The sequence below is a fragment of the Macaca nemestrina genome, chromosome 3, assembly GCF_043159975.1.
Source record: "Macaca nemestrina isolate mMacNem1 chromosome 3, mMacNem.hap1, whole genome shotgun sequence".
In the NCBI taxonomy this organism is placed as follows: Eukaryota; Metazoa; Chordata; class Mammalia; order Primates; family Cercopithecidae; genus Macaca; species Macaca nemestrina.
In genome coordinates this window covers 189,390,939-189,417,216 of record NC_092127.1, presented here as the reverse complement: position 1 = coordinate 189,417,216, position 26,278 = coordinate 189,390,939, and the positions used below count along the sequence as shown (strand labels likewise).

The 26,278-nt window shown below is 46.0% G+C and overlaps 1 protein-coding gene across 6 annotated transcripts in view; it reads right to left on the bottom strand.

Moving 5' to 3' along the window:
- Positions 1-26,278, bottom strand: part of LOC105483919 (EvC ciliary complex subunit 1) — a 102,076-nt gene that overhangs the window by 27,973 nt on the left and 47,825 nt on the right. For all 6 annotated transcript variants that reach the window (XM_011745010.3, XM_071093897.1, XM_011745013.3 and 3 more), the window contains 2 exons: positions 10,835-11,047; positions 824-933 (listed from right to left, as the gene is read on the bottom strand). In XM_011745010.3, the coding sequence (XP_011743312.2) occupies positions 824-933; positions 10,835-11,047 (323 nt within the window). The remainder of the gene's footprint in view (positions 1-823; positions 934-10,834; positions 11,048-26,278) is intronic.

Sequence of the window (26,278 nt, the reverse complement as noted above, 5' to 3'; positions counted from 1 at the left end):
CATGCCTGTCATCCTAACACTTTGGAAGGCTGAGGTGGGTGGATCATTTGCGGTTAGGAGTTTGAGACCAGCCTGGCCAACATGGTGAAACCCCATCTCTACTAAAAATACAAAAATTAGCCAGGCATGATGGCAGGCACCTGTAATCCCCCCTACTCGGGAGGCTGAAGCTGGAGAATCACTTGAACCCGCGAGGCGGAGGAAGGCTGCAGTGAGCCGAGATTGCACCACTGGACTCTAGCCTGGGCAACAGAGCAAGATTCTGTCTCAAAAAAAACCCAAAAAAGCAAAAAAACCTCACATATATATATACACATATTTTTTTTCTCATATGAAAGAAGGAAAAAAATACCAGCAAATTGAAAAGACCATATTGCACTAATAGTTATAGCAAAAATGTGAAAAATGAATATAAAAACTGATAATTGGGGAGTGGCTGCAAGAGGGCACAAGACATCTTTTAAAAATTGCATTGTAGCAATTTTTGGGGTGATGGAAATGTTCTAAATTTGGATTGTGGTGATGGAGTAGAACTCTGTAAATTTACTAAAAATCACTGAATTGTACTCATAAAATAAATGTATTGTAAATTATACCTGAAGAAAGCTGTTTAAAAAAGTTCCTGTGACAGACAACTCTATGAAGTAGATATCATTAGCCCATTTTATAGATGAGGAAATCGAGGCTAAGAAACATTAAGTCATTTACATTCAAAGGAAGCCGACGGGCAGTCAGTGTGCCCACTGTACAGATGAGGACACTGAGGCTGGACAGAGCATCATGCAGGACACAAAGCCCCAGGCCTTCAGGGAGCTGTACTCACTCTTCAGTGAGGCCGCCAAGTCGGCCCAAGACGCCGCGGATGGTGCCTTTGTGGTCCTCCCGCAGGTGTGTCTGCAGCACGCTGGACAGCGCACACTCCTCCATCCACACCTGAACTCAGGACAGAGGGACAGAGCGGGTATGTGGTTACTCATTTCAACAATCCTCCTTGCTCAGATTGTGCATTTTGTTTCTTGTGTGTGTGTTTCTTTTTTAAATCCCTTTCTGCTCTGATTTCATTAACATTTTCTCTTGCATTTTCTTCTAAAAGCTTAAAATCTTTCCTATCTGCATTTAGGGAAAATGCAAATGGGAAAATTTTAAATACTTTAAATTGAAGTATCTAAAATTTATTTTCTGTGGAGTTAGGAAGGGATCTAATTTTCTCTGGATAAATGGATAATTAATTGTGCCAACAATGTTTATTAAATAATTTATTTATTTCTGGCTTTCCTCCAATGCCACTTTGTCTTGTATAATTAACATATACACACACATCTTGTCCCAGCTTCTGTATTTTCTTCTATTGGTCTGTCTATTTCTGCACCAATACCATGATTGCTAACGTTGCAGCAATTAAACATCAGTGCAGCGAGGGTAGGTCCTGTCTTATCCTCTTGTTCAAAGCTGCCTTAGCTATTCCTGGTTGCTTTTCCTTTCATATGACTTTTAGGATCAGCTGGTCAAGTTTAAAAAGTCTCTTTGGAATTTTCTCATAATTGGGTTGATTTTACAGATCAATTTGGAGAGAATCGCCATCTTTGCAAAATTGAGTTTTCCACCCTAAGACATGCCATTTCTCTCAGTTTTCTTTATGCCTTCAATAACATTCTAAAAACGTCTCCCTTAAGCTTGTATACATATTGGTCAACTTATTTTTAGGCATCTTGTGGCTTTTATTCTGAAGATGATCTTTCTTTATCACTGGATGTTGCTGGTATGGAGGAAATCTACTGGTTTGGGATATTGATTTTGTATGTGGTGACATTTCAGAGCAATCTTCATAGTTGTGACAGTTTGTAGATCCTTCTGGCTTTTCAATAGAGAAATTCATATTATCCACAAATATGGTGCACAAAATTCGATGTAGGAGCTTCTGCTCATCCTAATTGACTGTGTTGTTCAGAACAGATCTTTTCATGGCCTGACTTACTGTCTGATTGGTCTGTTATTTTCTGTGAGATGGGGTATTAAAATCTCCCACCATAGTTTCAATTTGTTCATCTTTCAAGTCTGTCAAATTTTGCTTTAGGTGTTTTGTGGCTAAATTGTTGTATGTTCCTCTCACACTATGTAATGACTCTCTTCATCCCTAAAACATGTTTTCTGCCTAAAGTATAATTTGTCAGATCTTAGTATCATGCACTTTCTTTAGGGGGATATTTGCCTGGGATATTGTTTTCCTTCCCTTGGCTTTCTAACTTCTGATGATCTAGCTGTGTCTCCTGTAATGCCACATCGCTAAATTAGGAAATGTGTTTTTAGCAATCGAAATGAATCTGCTAGTATTTATTGTGACTAATGGTAGGCTTGGACTTATTCCCACCATCCAATCTGGTGTTTTCTAGGTATTATGAAAAGTGCATTCTTCTCAACTTGTTTTTCTCTTTTATTGGATTCACCATCTTTTAGGTCTCTAACCTGCATTTTGGGATACTTTTTTCTCTCCCTTGAAAGTCATATATTCTGCTTCGTTATTTTACTCTGTCAATGCACTGCAAAGACCGTCAGAGCTCCCCTGCGGCTGAACAGATTGGGTTATCACTTCATGCAGCGAGGGAGAACGTGTAGAGGGGTTAGAAAGGCCCAGGTGTGGGCTGTGGGAGGTGATCTGGGGAGGGTTTAATGAAGCCAGGCTTGGCTCAGCCAGGACGGGGTGTCTGGGCATGTTAGGGGTGGGGAGTTGGACGATGTCCATGTTTGGTCTGTGTTCAGGTATGGTGGCCGGTTGGCCTCATTTTTGGCTCCACCTTTCATGGAACAGAGGGGCCTCATCTTGTTGATGCCCAGTGGTTGGTTGTTCAATAGGAGAACACCCAGGCCCCGCTGTGAGTAACGGGCTGGCTTCTGGATGGGAGGCGCTGTTCTTTTCTCTCCCATGTGATTACTCTTCAGTTTTTAAGTTGTCTATTTAATTTGTAAATATAAAGTTAATACTTCTGCCCTCCTCCAGACTAGAAGGAGAAAGAGGATTCCAGTGTTCTCTCTGCCTTCTGGGATACCGCTTTCCATTATTGTGGTTCTGTGCTGTTTTCTAAATTCTTCATCTAAACTGTTCATTTCTAAACTCTTCAGTTCATTGTTTGAACCATCAATGTTCCTTTGCCCGGGTATGATTTGTTATTTCCCTCACTCCCTCTGTTCTCACTCTTTTAAAAATTGCCTATTTTATTTCTACAGAATTAGATATGTTCTACTTCTATAGGATTTTGTCATCCTATTCTCCATGTCTCTTCTTCCATATTTTCCGTCTCTTCAGACCTCTAAGCTGTCTTCTGGGACCACCTTCTTACACTCATCTTCCAGTTCACACACTGTTTCTTTAGCCACCATTTAATCTGCTATTCTGTTAACTAATCCAATTAGATTTCTGTTTTCATTACTATAATGTTCTTTTTTCTTTGAGATGGAGTCTCACTGTCCCCAGGCTGAGTGGTCTCCTGTGAGATCTCAGCTCACTGCAACCTCCGCCTCCCGGGTTCAAGCAATTCTCCTGCCTCAGCCTCTGGAGTAGCTGGGATTACAGGTGCCTGGCACCATGTCCGGCTAATTTTTGTATTTTTAGTAGAGACAGGGTTTCACCATGTTGGACAGGCTGGTCTTGAACTCTTGACCTAGGTGATCCACCCACCTCAGCCTCCCAAAGTTCTAAGATTACAGGCGTGAGCTACCACTCCTGGCCTCATTACTATAATTTTCATTCACAAAGTATATCTTTTCAATGTATTGTCTTGTTTCTTAGTATATTGTTTTTAGGGCTATTAATCTCCTCTGTTTTTAAAAGAACACACGTTACAAGCACATTCTAACGAGGTCCAAGGTCCCACAGCTAATAAACAGTGAGGCAGGAACTGATACCTACATCTTTCTGTCTACAAAGTTCAAATATTTTCTAAATCCACCATGCTCCTCCCTGACGATCTCACATCACCAGGAGATGCACCTAACTCAGCAAGACCGTGCTACAACCAAGGACTCCATCCTTAAGGTGAGAGTCCTTCCCTTTTCCATGGCTTTTTAAAAGGCTCTACCTCTGGCAGCCTGGAGATGGCGCACACTGCATTTGGAATGCATATTAAACACAGAGGCCTGGACAGAAGCACCAGCAGCCTAGACTTCAGTTCTGGTGGACGCTGTGATTCGTAACACTTGTGCTTAACTCTCACAAAACGACACTATGCTATCTGGAACATTTCATTAAATCCCATCTCTGACTCCTCTTTGTGAGGAGTTTACAATAATCTGTCAGAGTGCTAGGGAAACCAGAACATTCTAGAAAATTCGGCACAGTCTTTTTTTTTTTTTTTTTTTTTTGAGATGGAGTCTCACTCTGTCGCCCAGGCTGGAGATGGCGCGATCTCAGCTTACTGCAACCTCTGCTTCCTGGGTTCAAGAGACCCTCCTGCCTCAGCCTCCAGAGTAGCTGGGATTACAGGCATGCACCACCACGCCTGGCTAATTTTTGTATTTTTAGTAGAGACGGGGTTTCGTTGTGTTGGCCAGGCTGGTCTTGAACTCTCAACCTCAGGCAACCTACCCGCCTTGGCCTCGCAAAGTGCTGGGATTACAGATGTGAGCCACCACGCCTGACCAGTCTTGATTCTCTGAAAGGTGAGTTTGCATTGCCATTAAAGTATATACGGGTCTTTGCTGTGTGTTTTGAGAATGTAGCTAAAACTAGCAACAGGATTTAACGATGATTGATAAGGTCAAGATCTCTGGACCAGATGGTGCCTGCAGTTGTCACACAAACCTCAAACCTCTTCAGCATTATCAAATGCAGGCTTGTACATGCTGACATTCAGAAGAGGTGCTTCCTCGGGCTAGAGTGCTGGTCATTGCTACCAGGTCATTTTGTGGCCTCGGGTAAGTTTTACTCTTTTTTTCAAACTCTCATGTATTATGGGGCGAAAGGGAAAGAGCTATTGATTGATGCCTAGTATGTGCTGAAAATTTGGGAGTGTCCTCCTGGAAACAGGGAGGGTTTTTAGGTGGGGTGGGCTCTAAAATCAACTCCTGAGGGAAACACTGGAGTGCTGGGGGTGAGGGGGGCTCTGCAGTTTTAAACAGCATGGTCAGAGCAGGCCTCATAGCGAAGGTGACATGGAGCAAAGACTCGTAGCAGGGTGGGATGAGGCAGGAGCGTGGCTCCAGCAGGAGCCAGAGGAGTGCAAGGAACCAGCGGGGCTGCGGGGAGCATGCCGGTGCAGTCAGAGGGCAGCCAGGGCCTGACATGGTGGGCTTTGCAGAGTGTGGTGAGGTCTGTGGCTTTTATGCTGTGGGAAATGAGAAGCCACTGGGGGTTCTGCAGAGAAGCAACATGATGTGACTTAGTGTTCCCTATCAAATCTATTGTGCTGACGACTGTAAGATGCCCAGTTATTTCCGGTATCACTAACAGAGAAAAGTCACTGCCAATTAAATTAAAATGTATCTTGATTTCAGGGGTGTTAAAATATTTTTAAATGTGTATCCTAAAAATTAGTGGCATATAGGATGTCTTAAAACAGGGGTGTCCAATCTTTTGACTTCCCTGGGCCACACTGGAAGAAGTACTGACTTGGGCCACACATAGAATGCGCTAACATGAATGATAGCTCATGAGCTAAAACAAATGCAAAAAAATCTCATGATGTTTTAAGAAAGTTTATGAATTTCTGTTGGGCGCATTCAAAGCCATCCTGGGATGCATGCAGCCTGTGGGTTGGACAAGCTTGTCTTAAAAGTATCATTCTAGCTAGGGGTTGAGAATGGAGGTAGAGCAGTTGGTCAGCTATTGCAGTAACCCAGACCAGAGTGGTTTTGACTAGGGTGCTAAGAGGGGAGGTGCTGAATAGTGGTCACATTCAGGATTAGACTGCAGGTAAAACCAATGGGATTTTGTGTCAACCAATGTAGGGTGTGAAAGAAAGAGGAGTCAAGGATGACCCCAAGGTTTCTGCCCCAATTTAGTACAAAAACGGAGGAAGGCTGTGGGTAAGGCAGGTTGGCAGGAAGAGCAACAGCTCTTTTTGACGCACGAATTTCTCAGATCTATCAATCATCTAAATGGAGACTTCATGTAGGTCTGAGTTCAGGAACGATCCTGAGCTGAGGGTGTAAATTTGGAAGCTGTTGGCTCTCAGTCCAATGACCCTTGAGGAACTGAAACCTGACAAGAGCCATGTGAGTGAGCACGGAAGTGACTCTTCTCCAGTCAAGCCTTCAGATGAGACTCCAGCCCCAGTCCAGGGATTGGATGTTGCCTTGTGAGAGGCCCTCAACAAAGGGCCCAGTTAAATTGTGCCTGGACCCCTGACCCACAGAAATTGTGAGACAGTAAGTGCAAGTTGTTTTAAGCTTCTACTTTGGGGGTTACTTCTTACACAGCATTAGAAAACTAATACAGATGGTGTGTGACTGGATGGGATCACACTGAGACAGTGCATGTAGATAAAGAAGAGGATTGGATACTGCACTCCAGGGCTCTCCAGTGTTCAGAAATTAAGGAGTTGGGAAGGGGCCAGCAAAGGAGACTGAGAAGGAGAAAGAAGTGAGCTGGGAGGAGAAGCAAGAGAGTGAAGTGGGTGTTTCAAGGAGGAGAGAAGAGACCAACTTGGCCAAACACCACGCCTGAGTCCAGTAAGAGGAGGCCTGAAAGCTCTGCACAGAGGAGAGCAGACTTGGTGATGAAATGATGAAAATCACCTGGAGTGGGGTGCAGAGAGAGGGAGAGGAGAGTGAGGTGGGGAGCCAGGATTCAAACTCAGACAGACTGCCTCTAGCACTGGTGTTCTTTACTGTTTATGCTAAGGAGTGCACCAACTGCCACATTCCCTGCCCCACTCCTACCACTGGTGTGTTAGTTTCCTGTGGCTGCTATGACAAATTATTACAAATTTGGTGGCTTAAAACAACACTTATTACCTTACACTTCTGGAGATCGGAAGCCTGAAATGAGGGTCGGCAGGTCTGCACTCCTCCCCAAGGGTCTGGGGCAGAATCCATTTTCTTGCCTTTTCCAGTTCCTAGAGGGCACCTGCATTCCTAGGCTCACAGCCCCTTCCTCTGTCTTCAAGTCCAGCAATGGCTGCAGAGTCTTCCTCACTGCCTCGCTCTGGCACTGATGCTCCTTTTTCACTTATAAGGACCCTTGTGATGACATGGGGCCCAGCCAGATCACAGGGAGAATATCCCCATCTCACGATCCTTTGCTTAATCACATTTGCAAAGTCCTTTTTGCCTTGTAGCCAGACATATTCACGGGTTTTAGGGATTAAGATGTGGGTCTCCTTGGGGGGCCATTATAGCCACCTACCGCAAAGGGACTGGGAGAAGCCCAGACATCTACATTAGAGCAGATTAAATTTTGAAAAACATCATTCTACAACCTGTTCCAACAGTGTAATTCACAAATTCCATAATTTTTAACCACTTCCCTGAGCAATGGGATATGAAACAATCAACTGTCTTTTTGCATAGAAAACAATGTGGGAAAGGCAATTTGCAGTTGATGTGTTTTTGATTTTCCATGAATAGCCTCATTGGTGCTTTTCTTTTCATGGCTAATATTCATCTGAACCACAGAGAGCTCATTTCTCCTTTTTTTCATCAGTGAGGAAATATGGCAGGTAGGTCTCTAACTATCGTGTGTTAATTAATTAATTTAATTTATTTTATTTTATTTATTTTGAGACAGAGTCTCGCTCTGTCACCCAGGCTGGAATGCAGTGGGGCAATCTCGGCTCACTGCAGGCTCCGCCTCCTGGGTTCACGCCATTCTCCTGCCTCAGCCTCCCAAGTAGCTGGGACTACAGGCGCGCACCACCATGCCCGGCTAATTTTTTGTATTTTTAGTAGAGATGGGGTTTCACCATGTTAGCCAGGATGGTCTCGATCTCCTGACCTCGTGATTCGCCCGCCTCGGCCTCCCAAAGTGCTGGGATTACAGGTGTGAGCCACCGTGCCCAACTATCATGTGTTAATTTAAGGCAATTAAGTAACCAGTAAGTTAACTATGACATAGACACCTTGAGAAAACAGTCTTGGGTCATACTTATGTAATCAGTTGATGAGGTAATTAATTCTCCTGCTTCCTTCCTGCATGCAAAACTCAGCTGGAAATCTTCCCCACATGCCAAGAAAAATTCACAATCATATGCTCACAAAGTAAACAAATAAAACATTACAAACAGAGCTGTGCATAGTCTACTATTTCCCTAAAATAACTTAAGACTCATAACCAGAGAGTTTTAGATGAATCATAGGTGTTTTGTCAGAAATGAAATTCTGGATTCCTTCACTGTCAATGCCATTAAATGAGTCAATAGATACTGTGCAAAAAGTCTTTTAAATGAGTCAATAGATACTGTGCAAAAGGTCTTAACTTGCATTATCTCCATGCAGTCATTTGGATATTGTGACCCTTAGTTTTCACACAGAAGCTGGAGTTCTGATGTATCTTTAGCAAGCTGTGTAAAATCAGAGTTGCAAGAGGTCAGCTCACTGGCTAAAGTCACACAGCCCGTTAACGTGCCTGCTCTGGCTCAAACCCCTGTCTCAGGCTTCTGAGGTTATGGGCCTGGCTGCAAAACCACAATGGTCTCTAAAAGGCCCCTACACTCACTTAGTGGGTCCACTTCAGAGGCCCATTAGGCTTACTTGGTTTCTAAGACACTGAGGCTCAGGTCCTGCTCCCTCCCCAGAGACTGTAAATGAATTGGTCTGCAGCCCAGGATTTGGAATGAATTGGATGAATTCAGCTTCACTTAGATCCCTTAGAAGAATACAAGGCAAAGGCAACACTGTCATCATTTCCAAAGCTGCATTATTGTTGCTGGAAACGCAACAAGTTTTCCTGAACATTTGCCATATTGCAGCCACCGGGCTTTGAATAGGCAGTGTAAAGATGAAAATCAGGGTTGCCGTCCTCAAGGAACTCATAGCCAAATGCAGGAGACAGACAAGTCACCTATGACAGGGCAACCAGATGCTACTGACAGAGGACTGAATGAACTAGAAGGAGGTCTAAGAATTCATTCGGGCAGGCAACGAGGCCCTGTGCCTGTCCCCACAGCTGTGACTGGTCATGCGTTTGCATAATGCTTTCCTGTATCTACTTTGTACTTTCTATTGCCCCAAGGAATTGTTTTAGGAAACCTCTTTTAGATGGATGCATCAGTCAGACTGATCTTTTGTAACTAATTGCAAACCCAACTTAAAGAAACAGGGCTTGTTTCTGACAATAAGCATCTAGGGGCTGGCGGTTCAGGTCTACAGCAGTGGCTTAACAGCACCGCCAGAGGCTCGGGGCTGTCTGAGACTGTTCCAACCACTGGAGCCCACCAGGCTCACACAGGCTGCCTCTAGGGCAGAGAAAGGCTGAAACACCTCCAGGCCTCCCGTGCGTTCTAGGAAGGAAGAATGGGACACTGAAGAAGGGGGCTGCTCCAAGCAAAACCAGCTTTGGTATCAGGAAACAGAAGCCCTTTGCCTTGTTTCAAAGGCCAGAGCAGTGTCACTCAGGGATGGCTAGTTGCAAGGGATATGGATATTGAGGATGTTAGTTTCACAGTCTCTAGAGGGCCGAAGGCAGGGGAGAAAGGACTTGTGGGCGGTCTTGGTGGATGCTGAATTTGGAAATGCCTTCTTTCATTTAACAGTTTATAATTTTTTAAAGATAAAATCAATACGGCTGGGCGCAGTGGCTCACGCCTGTAATCCCAGCACTTTTGGAGACTGAAGCAGGCAGATCACTTGAGTTCAGGAGTTTGGGACCACCCTGGCCACCATGGTGAAACCCTATCTTACTGAAAATACAAAATTAGCCAGGTGTGGTAGCATGTGCCTGTTATCCCAGCTACTCGGGAGGCTGAGGCAGGAGAATCGCTTGAACCTGGGAGGCGGAGGTTGCAGTGAGCTGAGATCGCACCATGGCACTCCAGTCTGGGTGACAGAGCAAGATTCCATCTCCAAAAAAAAAAAAAAAAAAATCAATCTGTATTATTAGTTTCTCATTGCTGCTGTCCCACATTGCTACAAGCTGTGGCTGAAAACAACACAAATCTATTACCTTACAGTTTTGAGCCTAGGAGGCTGAAATGGGTCTTAATGGGTTAAAATCAAGGTATCAGCAGGGCTGTGCTCTTTTTTGGAGGCTATAGGGGAGAATATGCTCCTTGACCTTTCCAGCTTCTAGAAACAGCCAGAGTTCCTAGGCTCACAGTCACAACATTCCGACCTCTGCATAGAACATCAACCCTCCTTCTCTGACTCCCACCCTTCTGCCTGTCTCCTGTAAGAACCCTTGCTGGGCTTACCAGCATCCCTACCTCAAAATCCTTCACTCAACCGCACCTGCTTTTTGCCATGTAAGGGAACACAGCGTAGATCTCTTTGGGGGTAACGATTCTGTCTCAGCATAAATCCAAGATCTTCATAATCAGACTCTCACTGAAAAACAGGAGTCCCGTGTGTGCCACTGCCCCACCCCCACCGAGTCCACTCCCTGTGAACCGCTTTCTTTCCTGCTGTTTGGTTGGTTACTCATTTCTCTCGTTCTAAAGAACAAGCTTTGCTGCTCTTCTTGATCAATTAACTTAAGGTGTGATCTCCGACTTCCCGCTGAGGGAGATGATGGCTCTGCTCTCTCATCCCGCCCCCGTGGTGGGCCATTGTGAAAGGGAGGCAAGAGTCATCTCCGTGGAGCACCTACAATAGGCAGCAGTGGGCGTTCAGGATGTGAGGTCTCTCACGCTTCTTCATGTGTTTCTACAATGCAGACCCCAGCCCCCGGGTTCCCAAATGCCCGCACCTGCTGGTCTCGCTCTTGGAGCTCCTGGAAGAGTTCCCACTGCTGCTTCCGGAAGCGATCTGACTTCCCCAGCTGCCAGGCAGCGTTCTCCTGGACTTCCTGCCTCAAGTAGTCACATTCTTCTGCGGGGAGGCCAGTCATGCCAGGGAGCGTCTGAAGGAACAGGGCGTCCACGAACTTCTGGAAAGTGTCCATGGTGCTGCAGTACAGCTCCTGAAGCCGAGAACCACAGATGGGGTCACAGGTCATGGCAGGACCCTGTGTGGGGTCTCAGCTGCTCTCTGCCTCTCCTCCACAAGCCTCCCACAAGACACAAGGAGACCCACAGACAGGAACTCTCAAGTCACACATATGCAAGCATGCATAGACACATACACAAGTACACTCCCCTACAGGCACACACACTTGTACACACAGACACATGCACATGTACTCATACACATATGCATGCAGACAAGGCACATATACACACATGCACACACACACACGAACACATGCATGCTTTCATACACATCTGAGCCCTGCACACACTCCTACATACATCCATGCATAGACAAGTGCACACGTACACACATACACTCATATATACTTGCACAGTGACACACTCTTACACACACACATGCATAGCCTTGAGATGCACCACTCTCAAGCTCCACTCAGCCAAGCTTCACACCTGTTCTCCTCGCCAAGCTTCACACCTGCTCTCCTTGCCAAGCTTCACGCCTGCTCTTCTCCCCCAGTGAGCTCTTCATCTCTGGCATCTCCTCAAAACCATCATTTGGGCCTCCCCTGGGTCACTGTCTAGATTATTTTCACAATCCCCACTAGTCTGTCTCCCCCTCCACCCTCCATGCTTAAGTGAGTTATTTTCGTAAACTTCACGTCTTATCATGAGTCCTCCTGGCTCAAATAACATGGAAGAACTCTGTTCCCCTTACACTCAGGATCACCCAGCAGGGCTTCCGGGCAGCTCAGAGATGGCCCCAGCTGTCCTGCTTCTTGTCTCATCATTCTGTTGCCTTCCTCCCCCACCTCCCCCACCCTGATATCTTTCTAAAAACTATGAAAAACAAACCCACACCATAATAATAATATTAAACACCTGTGAATCCACCACTCACATCTTTTTCTTTTTCTTTTTTTTTCATTTAAAACATGGAACCTTACAGGTAGCCGGGCATGGTGGCTCATGCCTGTAATCTCAACACTTTGGGAGGCTGAGGCGGGTAGATCATCTGAGGTTGGGAGTTGAAGACCAGCCTGGCCAACACAGTGAAATCCTGTCTCTACTAAAAAATACAAAAATTAGCCGGGCATGGTGGCGCAGGTCTGTAATCCCAGCTACGTGGGAGGCTGAGGCAGGAGAATCACTTGAACCTGGGAGGCGGAAGTTGCAGTGAGCTGAGATTGTGTCACCGCGCTCCAATTTGGGTGACAGAGAGAGACTCCATCTCAAAAAAAAAACAAAAACAAACAAACAAACAAAAAACATGGAACCTTACAGGTTAAGTTGGAATTCTTTATGGCTCCCTGCAATTCTTTTCCCCACCCTCTCAGCCTCAGACAGCCATCCCCATGAACGCAGTGACCCTGTCTCCAGTTTACACGTCTACACTTTCCCTGCATATCATGTTCATAAAGGTGGCTTTTGGTGTGTGTGTTCATTCACCCCATAAATGGCATCTCATTGCATGTTTCATTATGCAGATGCTTTTTGTTTTGTTTTGTTTTGAGATGGGATCTTCCTCTGTCGCCCAGGCTGGAGTTCAGGGGTGTGATCAACGCTCTCGACTTTCTGGGCTCAGGTGATCCTCGCACCTCAGCCTCCCAAATGGCTGGGACTATAGGAGTATATGCCACTATGCCTGGCTAATTTTTTTATAATTTTTTGTGGAGACGAGGTTTTGCCATGTTGCTCAGGCTACTCTCGAACTCCTGAGCTCAAGTGGTCTGCCTGCCTTGACCTCCCAAAGTGCTGGGATTACAGGTGTGGGCCACCACGCCCGGCCCAGAAGCTTTTTAAAGCCACTCCTTTTGCCCCATCTCCAATTACTTTCACACCTAGAATGGACTCCTCACCCTGAAAAATTCCTCCAAAATAATCCCTTCTCTGGAACCTTCCCTGGGCCACTAACATGGGCATTTCTGACCCTGAGCTCCCACCAGCCGTTTGGTTAGCCCACCACGGTATCTAAGCTACAGTTTATCTGTCATCCCCCAAGACCACAGCTCCCCGATATAGCGGTTTTGTCACACTAGGGTCTGCACCCACATATCATATCCTCCCCAACCAAGCACGCGCCGGCAGTCCCTGAATACGCCATGCCCCAACGCAACTAGAGCACCCACGTCCCCCTCTACCCAGGAACTCTCCTCGCATGTTCCAAAAATCAATTCAAGGTCTCCTTTTCTGGCAAGGCCCCCTGACCACAGGGTCTCATTAGGTGCAACGTGGCTTAGCTGAACATCTGCTTTCCTTCCTGGAGTCTGGAATCTTGATACATGACAGGAAAGAGGTGTGCCCGTATGACTGATTCCAACAGAACCCCTGGACTCTAAGCTCAGGATGTATTCCCTGGAAGACATTTCACACATGCTACCGCAACTCATGTGAATTAAGTGCATCCCGTGTGACTCCATGGGGAGAGGATTCTGGAAACTTGTGCCTGGCTTCCTCTGGATTTTACCCCTTGTAGCTTTTCCCTTTGCTGATTTTGCTTGGAATCCTTTCACTGCAATAAGTCCTAGCCATAGGTACAACTATAGGCTGAGTCTGTGAGCTGTCCTAGTGAACCACTGAACCTGGTGGTCTTACGGACCCCAGAGGAGGTGCCCCTCCTTTGCTGCTGCCCCTCCAGCACTCACCACCCTTTGCAGGCACTGGCTGTGTGATTGTCCTTCTCATGGACAAAACCACAGAGTTTCTTCTTACCACCTTTTCATTTGCAGGGTCTAGCAGAGTCCCCAGGAAATGACAGGTGATAATAAATATAATTGTTAAGAATTACTAATTTGAGTCAAGAACACTGTTTTTGCATAATATCACTCAATCCATACAACAGTTCAATCAAGGCATTCTATTATAATTATCATCATTTTATAAATGAAGAAACTGAGGCACAGAGAAGATGAGTAACTGGAACACAGTTTATAGATGGTAGGTCCTGGCCATTGGACTCTTGGACTCACACCCTTAGCCATTGTGCTACACGGATAATTGGTTTTTTGAAAGGAAAAAAACATATTCTCACACATAGACCTAGTATTGTGTATGTCCCTAGGTCATACTTGCTGTGCTCAATGAATATAAGTTAAATTTCGTTCAAATCAATGTGAAATCAACCTAATGAATGCCATACTCTTAAGCTCATGGCCAACCCTGACTTCGGTCAGAATAAAGTGATCATGACAAGGGCATATGGAACCCACATTCTTTTAAAAGATTTAGAGATTAGATTTCTGATATGGCTAACCAGATAACTTGGATCAATTCTTTCACTGGGGGTGAATGAAAAAGATAGGTGAACAAAATAATTATTAAATCTTCATAAAAGTTGCAAAGAGCTAACAAGATTGTGATGAGTACATAGGCCAAGGGCTGAGAAGACACATCTGGAGGGTAATACTCAGCCTTTGGGCTGCTTTTACCTGGGGAGTGTTGGATGATTCAGAGGAGATGAATGAACAGCTGAGCAGGTCTTTTGACAGCCTGAAGCTGTCAGGAGACAGAAGTTTGAGTTCATCGTTCATTATGGGTAGGGGCCTGGTAAACCATTCCACACTTAGGGTTGGGACCCAAAAAGGCACACTGGAGAAATATTAGCAAAATGGAAGAGAACCAGCCCAGACTGGGTATACAGACTGTAACCTGGAGTCAAGTTATTTAGATTGCCCAGGATATTTTAAGCCCTGACTTCGAATTAAGGTGACCCTGGACCACTAGAGGTGCTGATATCTGACAGTATCATTGTATACCTGAAATTATTTCTACAAATAAATGTGCAAATTTTAAACATAGTATACAAAATATAAACAGACACATGAGGATATAAGATAACATAATCAAAGACCTACACAAACAATAGGCATCAGAAACAAACCCACAGGTATTTCAGAGAGTAATTACAAGTCAGCATGTAATTACAAGACATGGTCTTTAAAGTATCAACGGTTATTATGCTCATGAAGTTAAAAGCCACTCTTAAACATTTAAGCAAGGAGCTGGAAATTATAAAAAGTGACACTACTTAGTTTAAAAAGAGCCAACTAGCAGTTTTAGAATTGAAAAATATTGTCCAATATTAAGAACTCAATGTATAGGTTTAATAGCAATTTAGGTGCAGCTGAAGACAGAATTAGCACCATGGAAAATAGATCAGAAGAAACTAGCAGAACAAAGCAAGGGGAAACTAAAGGATGAAAAATATGGAGGAAAAGATAAGAACATAGAAGATACAATGGGAAGGTCCAACATGTTAAATTGGAGTCTCCGAAGGGTTAGAGGGAAAGTCTGGGTAGAAGCAGTATTTGAAGAGATAACAAAATTTCCCAAACTGATGGAAGAAATTTACAGACAAAGAAACCAAGGCTTCCTCTTTACATGTAAAAGAGAAGTTAAATAAGTTGCACAAATTTACACACAGCTCTGACAGTTGGGGTCCAGTGCCCATGACCTTGATGCTACTCAGGTAAATATTTTTTAAAGAATGAATGCGTGAATGAATGAATAAATGAATAGCCAGCACCTAGCAAACACAGGGTCACTTTTTGCTACATGAATAGCAGATAAAATAGTCTTTAAGAAAAATAAAACAAAACATGACTAGACACAAAGGGGTCATTTCCTAATGCTGAAAGGTTTAATTCACTGGAAAAATGAAAAAGTTATAAACTTGTAAGTACTTAATAACATTACCAAATCAATAAAATTTGCCAAGTTAACAGAATAAAGGAGAAAAATATTACACTGATTACCTCAATAGAGGAAGATGAAAGCATTTTACAAAATTTAATTTCTATGCATGAGGAACACACTTAGCAAATTAGGAACGGAAAGAAACTTCCTTAACATGATTAAAGAAAAAAAATAACAGCTATATTACACATTATATCTAATGGTAGAAACCACAAAGCAATATTAAGAAAAACTAAATTAAATACGACCTAAATAAATGTATCAATCCATGTTTCCGGATTGGAAGACTTGATATTGCAAAGACATTAATTCTCCTCGAATCGACCTATAAATTCCAAATCTTAATCAATAACTATATGGGATAAAAATTGAAGCTACACATATTCTTTAATCCAATAATTCCACTCTTTGGTATATCCAAAAGAAATATGTGCACACAGCTTCTACAAGAAAGTTCATGTCAGCCAGTGTGTAACACAAGAAGACTCCAAAGCCCATCACTAGTAGGATGGGTAAATGTATGGCATTGTATTTACACAACAGAACACTCCACAGCAATGAGGAAGAATGAACTACTGCCACATACAACCACATGGATGGATCTCTCAAATATAAAGTTGAGTGAAAGGCCAATGGGACAAAGCACATGCTGTACGATTCCATTTATATAAAGTTCAAAAACCGCCAAAGCTGCACAACAATGTCCGGGGATGTGCTCTGAGATTTACAACTGTAAATCAAACCAGGGATCTGATTTCTGTATCAGCTGGATGATGGCTCCTGGGAGCGGGGAGGGTGTTAGGATGGAAAGGAAGCATGGGGGTGTTCTGGGGTCCCAGCTACATTCTCTTTCTTGCTCCACATGGTTTCATAAATGTTTTACAATAATCATTTGTTGATTCATAAGATTATGCTGTATTTATTCATATGTGTTCTATTTCACAATAAAACCAGTTTCAATGAATGGGGATGATGGACATTGTTTTCCAGCCTCTGAGAATCCCAATTTTCTTGCAGGAGACAGATTTTTAAGTTGACTCTCATTCTTGGACTCTCCAATTCTACAGCAGTGGTTGGGACAAACCTTTTTCTTTATTGTTCACAACTGTCAAATCACAACAATATGCGGGATTTGTAAATTAGAGAAGGGTTAGCTTTGTAAAAGCAACACAGTCCATTAGCTTAGGCTCCTTCTAATAAAAAATATGCTGGATCCTGTCTGCTCCCTGGAAAGACTCAAGTCTGCATTCTTTGTCACATGGTCTGACAGGCCATAAAACACATCGCTTCCCACTAAAGCTGGCACGTGTCACTTGGGAGATACAGATTTATTCTGTGCCTGAAATAGAACCAGAATTAATTTGCATTATTGCTTTCCCAGTACGTGTAAAGGGGTCAGGACAGAGGGGAACTCCGATGGGGGATGGAAGCTGGCCCTGAGCCTTACCTCTTAAGCTTAGGAGGATGTCCCCTTCCCCTCAAACAGTAGCACACACAGTCCAGGCAAAGACAAACGGTTCACTCTGAACTTGCTCCTTCACTCAGGTGTCTCCTCTGCAGCCTCATCCAAACCACCAGCTGCCCTCCCCAGGTTTCTCACAGAGCAGGGACTTGGGGCAAAGAAGGTACCCATACTCCAGAGCTTTTCAAAGCTTCCGTAACCTACTCAAGGCTCAGTCTTCTTATCTGTCAAAGGGGGCTGAAAATACCTGCTTTGAGGGCTGATTATGAGGATGAGAAAGGATTTATGGGGATTGGCTGGCTCAGAGCACACAGCAAGCACTTAATAGATGCTAGCTAGTATCATTAAAGTTGGAGAAGTTAGTGTGTGGTTCTCAAGAAGTGTTATCCACTGCTATTGTCATTCTAGGAACAAAGCATTTGGGGGAAAATAGGTGAGAATAATTCCCTCTGAGCAGAGGTAGTTTTTGTTTCAGTTGTTTGCAAGGCAAGCAGGAGGAGGGGACAGATGGGAGGGAGGGAAGGGAGGGGAAGTACAAGGCCAGAAATGGGCAGACAGCCCAGTGGGACTGAAGTATAGGGTGTTGGGGAGGCACAGGACTAGTGAGGGGCCAGCATCACACGAGGGACCCAAATGCCACACTGCCAAGTAGAGACCTGGCAGACTGGACCATGGTGGGGTTCAAGCAAGGCAAGGATGTGGCCAGGGCTGAAGATGCACTGATGAAGGTTCAGAGTCCACGGAATGGATCTTTCCGGGATTCCCTGGACACAGCCCAGCCCCTGAGAGTCCTTTGTTCCTCATCATAGGAATCAAGAATGTTCCCCAGGGACCCCAGCCCGACTGTTTTGAAGATGCACATTTAACGACTTCAGAGTAAAGTGTGCTCAGGTTCCCCTGACAAGTGGGTCCTGGAGAGCACAGGTGAGCTTGGATCTCTTAAAAATGGGAAGTGGGTTGAACAAGGGGTAGGAGCTCCAGCATCTGCAGGACTGGGCCATCCACCAGCAGCGTGACCATGGGCCAACTCCATTAAAAAAGGAGGGGAGGATACCTGTGCTATAAACTTGCAGAGACTATGGGGGATCCCACGAAACACCTGGGCAGCTCAGTGCACTGCCTCCCACTCTTTCTCCCGGCACCCATGCCCCTTGCCACATAACATTGCAGGGAGTGGGGAGCACTTCCCTAACTGCTACACTGAGTTCAGGCATGTGACTTGCTTTGACCGAGAGAATGAGGTGGAAGTGTGCTGCTTTGGAGGCTAGACCTCAGCTATTGCTATGAGAAGAACATGCCCAGGCTAGTCCACAGGTCTTAGGGGGAAGATGGGAGAGACATGGAGCAAGGTTGAGTCAAGTTAATCAAGCCCGGTGTAGATCAGCCAAATTCCCGAGCTGCAGACCATGAGTGCAAATCACTGTTGTTTTCAGCCCCTGGGTTTCCAGGTGTCTTGTTACACAGCATGACTGTGATCATAGTTACCTGGACAGCAGGAGATGGAGGGGGTCCTAAAAGTGAAAGCTCTGGGATAAATATGTGTGTCATCCTCACAGCACGCATACGTTCATTTTGCAAATGTCTCCTGGCACCTACTGCAGGCAAGGCCCTGTGCCAAGGACACTGCGGTGACCGAGGCAGGGGTGGACCCAGACCCGAGGGAGTTCACAGCCCAACAGGGGGTCAGACATTGCACATATGCTCCCCACAGGCTGTGACACATGTGATGATCAGGAGGATGGAAGTCCTAAGTTAGACAGGTCTAAGGAGAGGTCAGAGAAGGGTTCCCCTAAAGAAGTAACATTTCAGCTGAGACTCAAAGAGCAAGAATGAGCTGGCCAGGCAAAGCCCAGGGAAGGAAGACAGTTTCAGGCACTGGTGTGGGAGGGACAAGGGTACCCTTGGGGGAACTAAGAGATAGCTGAGGTCAGCTGGAAGTCAGGGAGCAAGGGACAGAACTTTAGGAAGGGTGATGAGTGGGCCAGGTTGTGTGGACCTCATGGGCCAGGCTGGACAGGTGGATCCTGTGGGCCAGCTTGGGTGGAAGTGTCATGGGTCAGGTCAGGAAGGCCTTGTGGGTCAGGTTGGGGGCATCTTGTGGACAGGCTGGATGGGCCTCATGGATCAAGCTAAGTGGTCATGGTCATCCTGGGCCAGATTAAGGATGTTGGACTTCTTGAGAGCAACAGGAGTCATTTTGGGGTGTTCACTGGCTCTTTCATATGGTTAAGAACTTAAAAGGAAGGTAGCCAAGAATTCCTGGATCAGAGAGGTTAAGTGATAGGGTCTAGGCCACACAGCAGGTATGCAGCTGAAATGGGCCCATAACCTGGTCTGTCTGCTTCTTGAATGACTCTTCTCCCCTCTGCACCTCTTTGCAGGGAGGTAAGATGGTTGTGAAAATTACCAAAAGGAAAGAGGGGTAGCATGTGATACAAGGGCACTTTGCGTTGTACTTCTGTAAAGAAAACACAACAGATTTACCCCAGTAGTTTTACTAAATTATAATAAAAACCACAGCCAGGCACGGTGGCTCACTCCTATCATCCCAGAACTTTGGAAGGCCGAGGCGGGCAGATCACGAAGTCAGGAGACTGACACCATCCTGGCTAACACGGTGAAACCCTGTCTCTACTAAAAATACAAAAAATTAGCCGAGAGTGGTGTCGGGCGCCTGTAGTTCCAGCTACTCGGGAGGCTGAGGCAGGAGAATGGCGTGAACCCGGGAGGCGGAGCCTGCAGTGAGTGAGCACAGATTGCGTCACTGCACTCCAGCCTGGGCGACAGAGACTCTGTCTCAAAATAATAATAATAATAATAAAATAAAATAAAACAAAATAAAAAGCCACATTTCCTTAGCCTGTTACTGTAAAGGTAGATATGCATCACCCAGCCTATTTTTCTGAGTCTCTGCATCCTTGGTCATGGTGTATAAACCCTTTAAGCCTAATAAGGACCATGGAAACTGCCTTGAGTCTGCAGCGCCCATGGACACCTGCTTCCCAGCAACGGGGAGGTCTGTGGTGCCCAAGCTTCTATCATTTCCTCTCAAGATCTGCTTCCAATACGTTACTTGCCCAGAAAATCAGGGTTTTCATGGTCTTCAAGAAACAGATTTCTTTCACTCTTGGGAAACGTACCGTTTTTCTCTGTGGTTCACAGAATGTCTCCCTCAAGATGTCCACCTCCCAATCCCTGGAACTTTCGAGCATGGAACTTTACACGGTAAAGAGACTTCGCAGGTGGGATTGAGTTAAGGATCCTGAGACGGAGAGATGACCCTGGATGACCCAGTTGGCTCCAGTGTCATCAGAGGGTTCTCATAAGTGAATGAGGGAGGCAGGAGGGTCACAGTCAGAGAAGATGTGATGGAGGAAGCAGAGGCAGGAGTGGCGTCATAGCTGGCCCTGATGATAGAAGAAAGGGCTCTGAGCCAAGGAATGTGGGTGGCCTCTAGAAACTGGAAAAGTCAAGAAAACCGTTTCTACCCTGGGGCCTCCAGGAGGAATCAGCACAGCTGACACCTTCATTTTAGCCCAGTGAGATCCACATCAGACTTCTGACCTCCAGAACTGTAACATAACTTTGTGTCACTTTAAGCCACTGAGTTTGTGGTCGTTAGTTACGGTGGCTATACTAATATATAATATAGTATAACTATACTAACTAATACCTCATATGACATCTTCAGAATGACAATAGTTTAGCTGATTCATTGATATATATATATATATATTTTTTCTTTCTTTCTTTTTTTGAGATGAAGTCTCGCTCTGTTGCCCAGGCTGGAGTACAATGGCGCGATCTCATCTCACTGCAACCTCTGCCTCCCAAGTTCAAGCAATTCTCCTGCCTCAGCCTCCTGAGTAGCTGGGACTACAGGCACCCGCCACCATGCCTGGCTAGTTTTTGTATTTTTAGTAGAGACGGGCTTTTGCCATGTTGGCCAGGCTGGTCTTGAACTCCTGACCTCAGGTGTTATCCACCCGCCTCGGCCTCCCAAAGTGCTGGGATTACAGGTGTGAGCCACCACACCCAGCCAATTCACTGATACATTAACTGATTGATTGATTTGTGTATTCATCAATATTGACTGATTGTCTAGAGTGGGTTATCCCCTGGGCATGACCCCAGGGATGGAGAAATGAACAAGGAGGGCACCAAGGAGGGCACATTCCTTCTCCCTTCTTGTGTTTCCCGAATCACTATTTCCCACGTGAATATTACAAGTCCTGGGCCTGACTCCTAGGCCCCAGCTGAGTGACCTTGAACAGACACTTTAGACTTCCAGTGCTGTGCAGCACCTAATCTTGACCAAAGAGGGGTCTGGCCTCTGTCCTTGGCCCCCAGTAGGTCACCTCTCAGCCCCTGGAATGTTTGGCCTGATTGGAGTGTCTTTGCTGACCTGGGGACCTTGACAGTCTACACTAACACGGTGATTTATGGCAGGGAGGCCTTAGGGCATGTGGTCTCAGCTTGACCTCTGAAGGGCTGGAGGCTCAGGGCAGCTGTCGGGGTGTGGGTCAGCCATGCCAATGTAGCTGAGCCCCAGTAAAAACTCTGGGCACTAAGCTTGGGCAAGCTTCCCTGCTTGGTGACACTCTGTGTGCCTTGTCACATATTGTGGCCAGGGAGAGTTAGTGCTGCCCCCAACTCCACCAGGAGAGGACACCCAGAAGCTCTGTGCAGGGAGCCTTCCTGGAGCCCTATGCCTCTCCCTTGACTGACTTTGGTCTGTAGCCTTCTATTATCATCAGCCCAGCTCGGACAGAGCACAGCAGCTGTCAGGGGGTGCTGGGAGTCCTTCTGGTGAGTTGAAGAGCCTGAGGGGGATCTTCAGGACCCCTAAACTTGCATCTGACATCAGAAGAAGTGAAGTTGGATTGGGAACTACTCTCAGACACTTCATAAGCACCTGCTATTATGACTGTGTTCTTCAAGGACAGAGTCCCATGTTTTCTCTCCTTTTTCTCAGCCCTAACTTCCTGGGACAGCCTGAAGCTGAGAAGGACCCACATGACAGGGCTGTGATTTCACCACCTTCTCCCAGGAGCCTTTCAAGAGAAATGGCAGTGGGGGGACAGTCAGACATGACATCCAAATGGACAGGCGGGTTGTGTGGTCCCTGGAATGGGATGATGGCAAACTCTGCTAAGAGCCCCGTTGTTACTGGGATGATGCTGGGTTTGGTGCAGCAACCTGTTCGTGAGGTGCTGAGCCACAGAGCTCATGCAATCGCATGGCATCCATCCCCACTGAACTGAAAATGGACTGTTTTAAGGCTGAAAGACAGTGAGGATTCAGAAAAATGCACCTTTCTCTGCAGCCCTGAGAACCATTAGGTTATGATATGGTTTAGCTGTGTCCCCATCTACATCTCATCTTGAATTGAAGCTCCCATAATCCCCATGTCATGGGACTGACCCAGTGGGAGGTAACAGAATCACTGGGGTGGGTCTTTCCTGTGCTGTTCTTGTGTTAGTGGATAAGTCTCATGAGATCAGATGGTTTTATAAAGAGGAGTTTCCCTGCACATGCTCTCTCTTGCCTGCTGCCATGTAAGATGTGACTTTGCTCCTCATTTGAGGAGCTCAAATTGTGAGGGCTCCCCAGCCATGTGGAACTGTGAGTCCATTAAACCTGTTTCCTTTATAAATTACTCAGTCTTGGGTATGTCTTTATTAGCAGTGTGAGAACAGATTAATACAGGTGACCATCAAATTTATCTCACAGCCACTGTGCCTGCAATATCATGATAAGTGCCATGCCCAAAGAAGGGGTAAATTAATGCCTGGGCACAGCCAGCCAGCCAGCCAGCAAGGCAGGGTACCTTGAGAGCGTGTTCTGTGCACAGACACCTTTCTATCCAGTGAATGATGATGAAGGAGAATATTTCTTTCTTTTTTTTGAGATGGAGTTTCGCCCTGTCAACAGGCTGGAGTGCAGTGGTGTGATCTTGGCTCACCGCAACCTCCGCCACCCGGGTTCAAGTGATTCTCGTGCCTCAGCCTCCCGAGTACCTGGGATTACAGGCGCCCATCACCACAACCAGCTAATTTTTGTATTTTTAGTAGAGATGAGGTTTCACCCTCTTGGCCAGGCTGGTCTCGAACTCTTAACCTCAAGTGATCCATCCGCCTCAGCCTCTCAAAGTGCTGGGATTACAGGTGTGAGCCACTGTGCCCAGCCGAGAATATATTTTGAGTGTCATTGTGTGCCCAACACTCTTCTGTATGCTTCACCCATGTGAGCTTATTTAAACCTCTTGATAGCCATATGAAGAAGGCCTATTAGTTCCACTTTAACAGAGAGGAGGTGGGATATCGATTATCCAAACAGACACAAAGCTCCAGGCTTTCTCACTGCCCCGTCAGTCAGCACCATCTCTTTCATGGGCCACAGCAGTCTCCTACCAGGGCTCCCTGCTTCCGCCTCTGCTCCTACAGTCTGTCTTCCTCATGGAAACCACAGTGATCCTTATAAAACACAAAGCAAGTCACCTCCCTGCTCAAAACATGCTGGTGATTTCCTGTCTCATTCAGAAGTAAATGCAACTATCTTGGGACGGTCTGCAAAGCCTTCCAAGATGAGGCTCTCTGGACTCATCCCCTCACCTTCTGCCCCTTCCTCCCTGCCTTGATCCCCAGCTTCCCCACTGCCCTTACACTGGCCTCAATGCTGCTGCTGCTGCTGCAACCCCAAGCATACACATGCTGCACAAAACTGTGCTCAACAATACTTGTTGAATGAATGAATGAATGAATGAACAAACTCTCCCAAGGTGCCTGGGACTGAGGAAGAAAAGTAAAACTCTAAGCTGCCAACTGACTAAATAGCTGGGGCTTCTTGGCCAATGGGACCCCAGAGAAAGCTGGGAAGCTGACTTCCCAGGGCCGTAAAGGACGGGATGGGAGGTTGAACACTCCTCATCGTACCCCTCCCTCACTAGCCAACCACCATAAGGCTTTCTTCCCTAAGGACTAAACAGAAATCAGCTCTTTCAAAAGACTCCATGCTGATCATATTGATGGCTGGCTTATCTTCCCAGGCACAGAACAAAGACAAGATGGATGCTTCCTTCACCCCTTCCTGAGACGCCTGCTTCCTCTGTTCTCTTTTTCTTCAAACGTTCACCTGATCTTACCGAAAATGTAGATTTACCAGGTATTAACTAAAGTCTCCCAAGTGTGTAACTGTTCCTTTCATTGCTGCTCCACCCCCGACAACCACCCACCCTCCCCTTTTTAAAGGAAAATGTATAAATACTAAACCTTCTGAGAACCTCTTTGGAAAAAACAGCCAAGTCTGTGACTTGTGTTTTCCCAGGTGCACCCTCAAGCTGGCTCAATAAACTGCGATTGATTGTGACACCTGCCTCAGTCGTTCATTTTGGTGGTTGAGATTCACACCCAGGACCCTGGCCCCAGATCTGGGCTCATCCCCCCTGGACTCAACATCTGCTGAGATCATGCTCCCTGTGGGGCAGGCGAGGAGGCGTTCACTGAGCACCTACCATGTGCCAGGTCTGGGCCTTGGACCTGCTCTCCTTGGCACCCCCAGCCACCAAGGTAAATGGGCTCCCAGTCTCTGCTGCACAGAGAAGGAAACCAGAGCTCAGAGCAGTCCAGGCTCTGGCCCAAGGATGCCCGGCCAGGAGGGAGCAACCAGCTCTCCAATTGGCAATGAAGGATTTTAGCCCGCTCCTATGGAATATTAGGTAAAGCAGTTTCCAGTAACCAAGGGCAACGATTTCCCAATTGAGGAAATGTAAAATAAACCAAGCGTCCTGGAACCTAAAGGCTTGTGATGAAATGGCAAAGTAAATAAATCTAAGGAAATCCCTCCAGAATAATTCTGGGACACAAACTGACACAGGCCTTGGGCCAGGTCGGGAGTGGTGGCTCACGCCTGTAATCCCAGCCCTTTGGGAGGCCAAGGCGGGCGGATCACCTGAGGTCAGGAGTTCGAGACCAGCCTGACCAACATGGTGAAACCTTGTCTCTACTAAAAATACAAAATTAGCTGGGCGTGGTGGCACTTGCCTGTAATCCCAGCTACTCGGGAGGCTGAGGCAGGAGAATCTCTGGAACCTGGGAGGCGGAGGTTGCAGTGAGCCGAGATTACACCATTGCACTCCAGCCTGGGCAACCAGAGCTAAACTCTGTCTCAAAAAAAAAGAAAAAAAAAAACATTTCACGCCCATTTCCACTGTGTCCCACGGCACTTTCATATGCAGTACATCTCATGTACCTCCTTCTAGAAGACAGACTCCAGCAGGTATCACCCCTCGGCACACCCGTCACCCTCTCCTGATGTTACATTAAAAGGCTGTCTTCACTTTCTTCGCTGAAGCTCTCACAGGCCCAGCAACTAGGCCCACACAGGGAAAAACCAAATGCATAACTTCCTAAGGATGTCATTTAGGCATCACTGACAACCCTTCATTGAAACCGATGTATTTACCAGCACCCGCTGGGGCTGGCCGGGCACTTTCCTTTGTGAAAGGAAAATACCTTGGGGCCCCAAAATCCCTAAGCAAAAAGGAACACTCAAGCTGAAAACTGCTTAGGGCAAACCTGCCTCCCATCTATTCAGTCATCTCTCTGCTCACTGAGATAAATGCCGATCTGACTGCCTTTGGAAAGGATAATCAGAAACTCAAAAGAATGCAACTGTTTATCTCTCGCCTACCTGTGATCTGGAAGCCCCCTCCCCACTTGGAGTCTTCCTGTCTTTGCTTCCAGTTGTCCCACCTTTCCTGACCGAACCAATGTATTTCTTACATATATTGATTGATGTCTCCCGTCTCCCTAAAATGCATAAAACCACGCTGTGCCCGGACCCCCTTGGGCGCATGTCGTCAGGACCTCCTGAGGCTGTCACAGGTGCGCATCCTCAACCTTGGCAAAATAAACTTTCTAAATTAACCGAGACTTCCCTCCGATGTTCTGGGTTTACATTTATACACTGCTTGCCTTACCCTTTGCGGCAATCATTGTGTAATTGTGAGCAAGCGATCTAACCTGTACCTCACTTTCCGCAATCTTGGCGATACTCTGATGCACAG